This window comes from Sinocyclocheilus anshuiensis, unplaced genomic scaffold (genome assembly GCF_001515605.1).
Source record: "Sinocyclocheilus anshuiensis isolate Anshui unplaced genomic scaffold, SAMN03320099.WGS_v1.1 scaffold285, whole genome shotgun sequence".
Classification (NCBI taxonomy): Eukaryota; Metazoa; Chordata; class Actinopteri; order Cypriniformes; family Cyprinidae; genus Sinocyclocheilus; species Sinocyclocheilus anshuiensis.
Window position 1 is genome coordinate 229,385 of NW_015539825.1, and position 1,149 is coordinate 230,533.

The 1,149-nt window shown below is 35.1% G+C and overlaps 1 protein-coding gene across 1 annotated transcript in view; it reads left to right on the forward strand.

Moving 5' to 3' along the window:
• LOC107684204 (solute carrier family 13 member 5-like) overlaps positions 1-1,054 on the forward strand; it is a 26,615-nt gene extending 25,561 nt beyond the window's left edge. The window contains exons 11-12 of the mRNA XM_016480415.1: positions 42-179; positions 433-1,054. Coding sequence (XP_016335901.1) covers positions 42-179; positions 433-558 — 264 coding nt within the window. The 3' untranslated portion in view covers positions 559-1,054. The remainder of the gene's footprint in view (positions 1-41; positions 180-432) is intronic.
• Positions 1,055-1,149: the final 95 nt, after the last annotated feature.

A 1,149-nucleotide genomic window follows, 5' to 3' on the forward strand; every position in this document is an offset into this window, starting at 1 on the left:
ATATAGTATGTTTCAATAAAACAATTGTTTTGTTTTATTAGTCCCAGACTATAGGTGTCAATCCTCTGTTTGTTATGATCCCCTGCACCCTCAGTGCATCTTTTGCCTTCATGCTCCCTGTGGCCACCCCTCCAAATGCCATAGTCTTCTCATACGGATACCTGAAAGTATCTGACATGGTGAGAGTTAATAAATAGTCTTTAAAAATATAATTGGGAATTATTAAATCCAAAATGCAAAGTGAAATGTATAGACATAGATTTATATGCACTATAAAACTTTATACAAATGGAATGCTCTGATAATTAAATAATATTAATCTCATCAATAATTTAATAAGATTATTATTAATATGTAGACCTTGGAATGATAAAGCACTGACTTATTTACTTTCATAAAGTCAGTTATTCAAATGTTAATTTTTATCTGCAGGCCAAGACAGGGATTGCCATGAATATCATCGGCATCCTCTCCATTACCTTGGCCATTAACAGCTGGGGCAGAGCTATCTTCAGTTTAGACACCTTTCCCAGCTGGGCAAACACTACAGAAGTGTGAGAGACTGAATCCCACCATCAATCTGCTGTCAAACTGCATCATTCAGTACTATTCTCACCATGTTTCCAACTGAGGAGGCCAGACAGGGTCAGAGTCAGTGACTGGTTTCACTGGAGATGATAGTGTGTCATCACTTGTACTGTCATTGTGCAGTTCAGTTTTTGTTTATTGATGTAAATTTGTTGTAAACAGTTCATAAAAAGGCTATAAAAAGTTGCTTCAAAAGCAGCTTTAGAGGAATATAAGTGGAAAGCCAAAAGTCTAAAATCATATAGATACCATGAAGATTTTTAAGCACAAATATATATACCTCTAAACAGTGGACAGCTGTGTACACCTTTGACAGGCAGAGCAGTTTTAATAGAATAGTATAATCATGTATAGTTCAAGATTAATTAAAACTCTCACTATTGCAATGTACAATTAAGCTATGTAAATTAAAATAATGCATTTCGATCATATTCCTGCTAATAAATACACTGTCTTTGTTCTTTCACCTGTAGCATGTAGCCAATATTTTAAATCAGTACACTCTGTGTGTGTGTGTGTGTGTGTGTGTGTGTGTGTGTGTGTGTGTGTGTGCATGTTTAT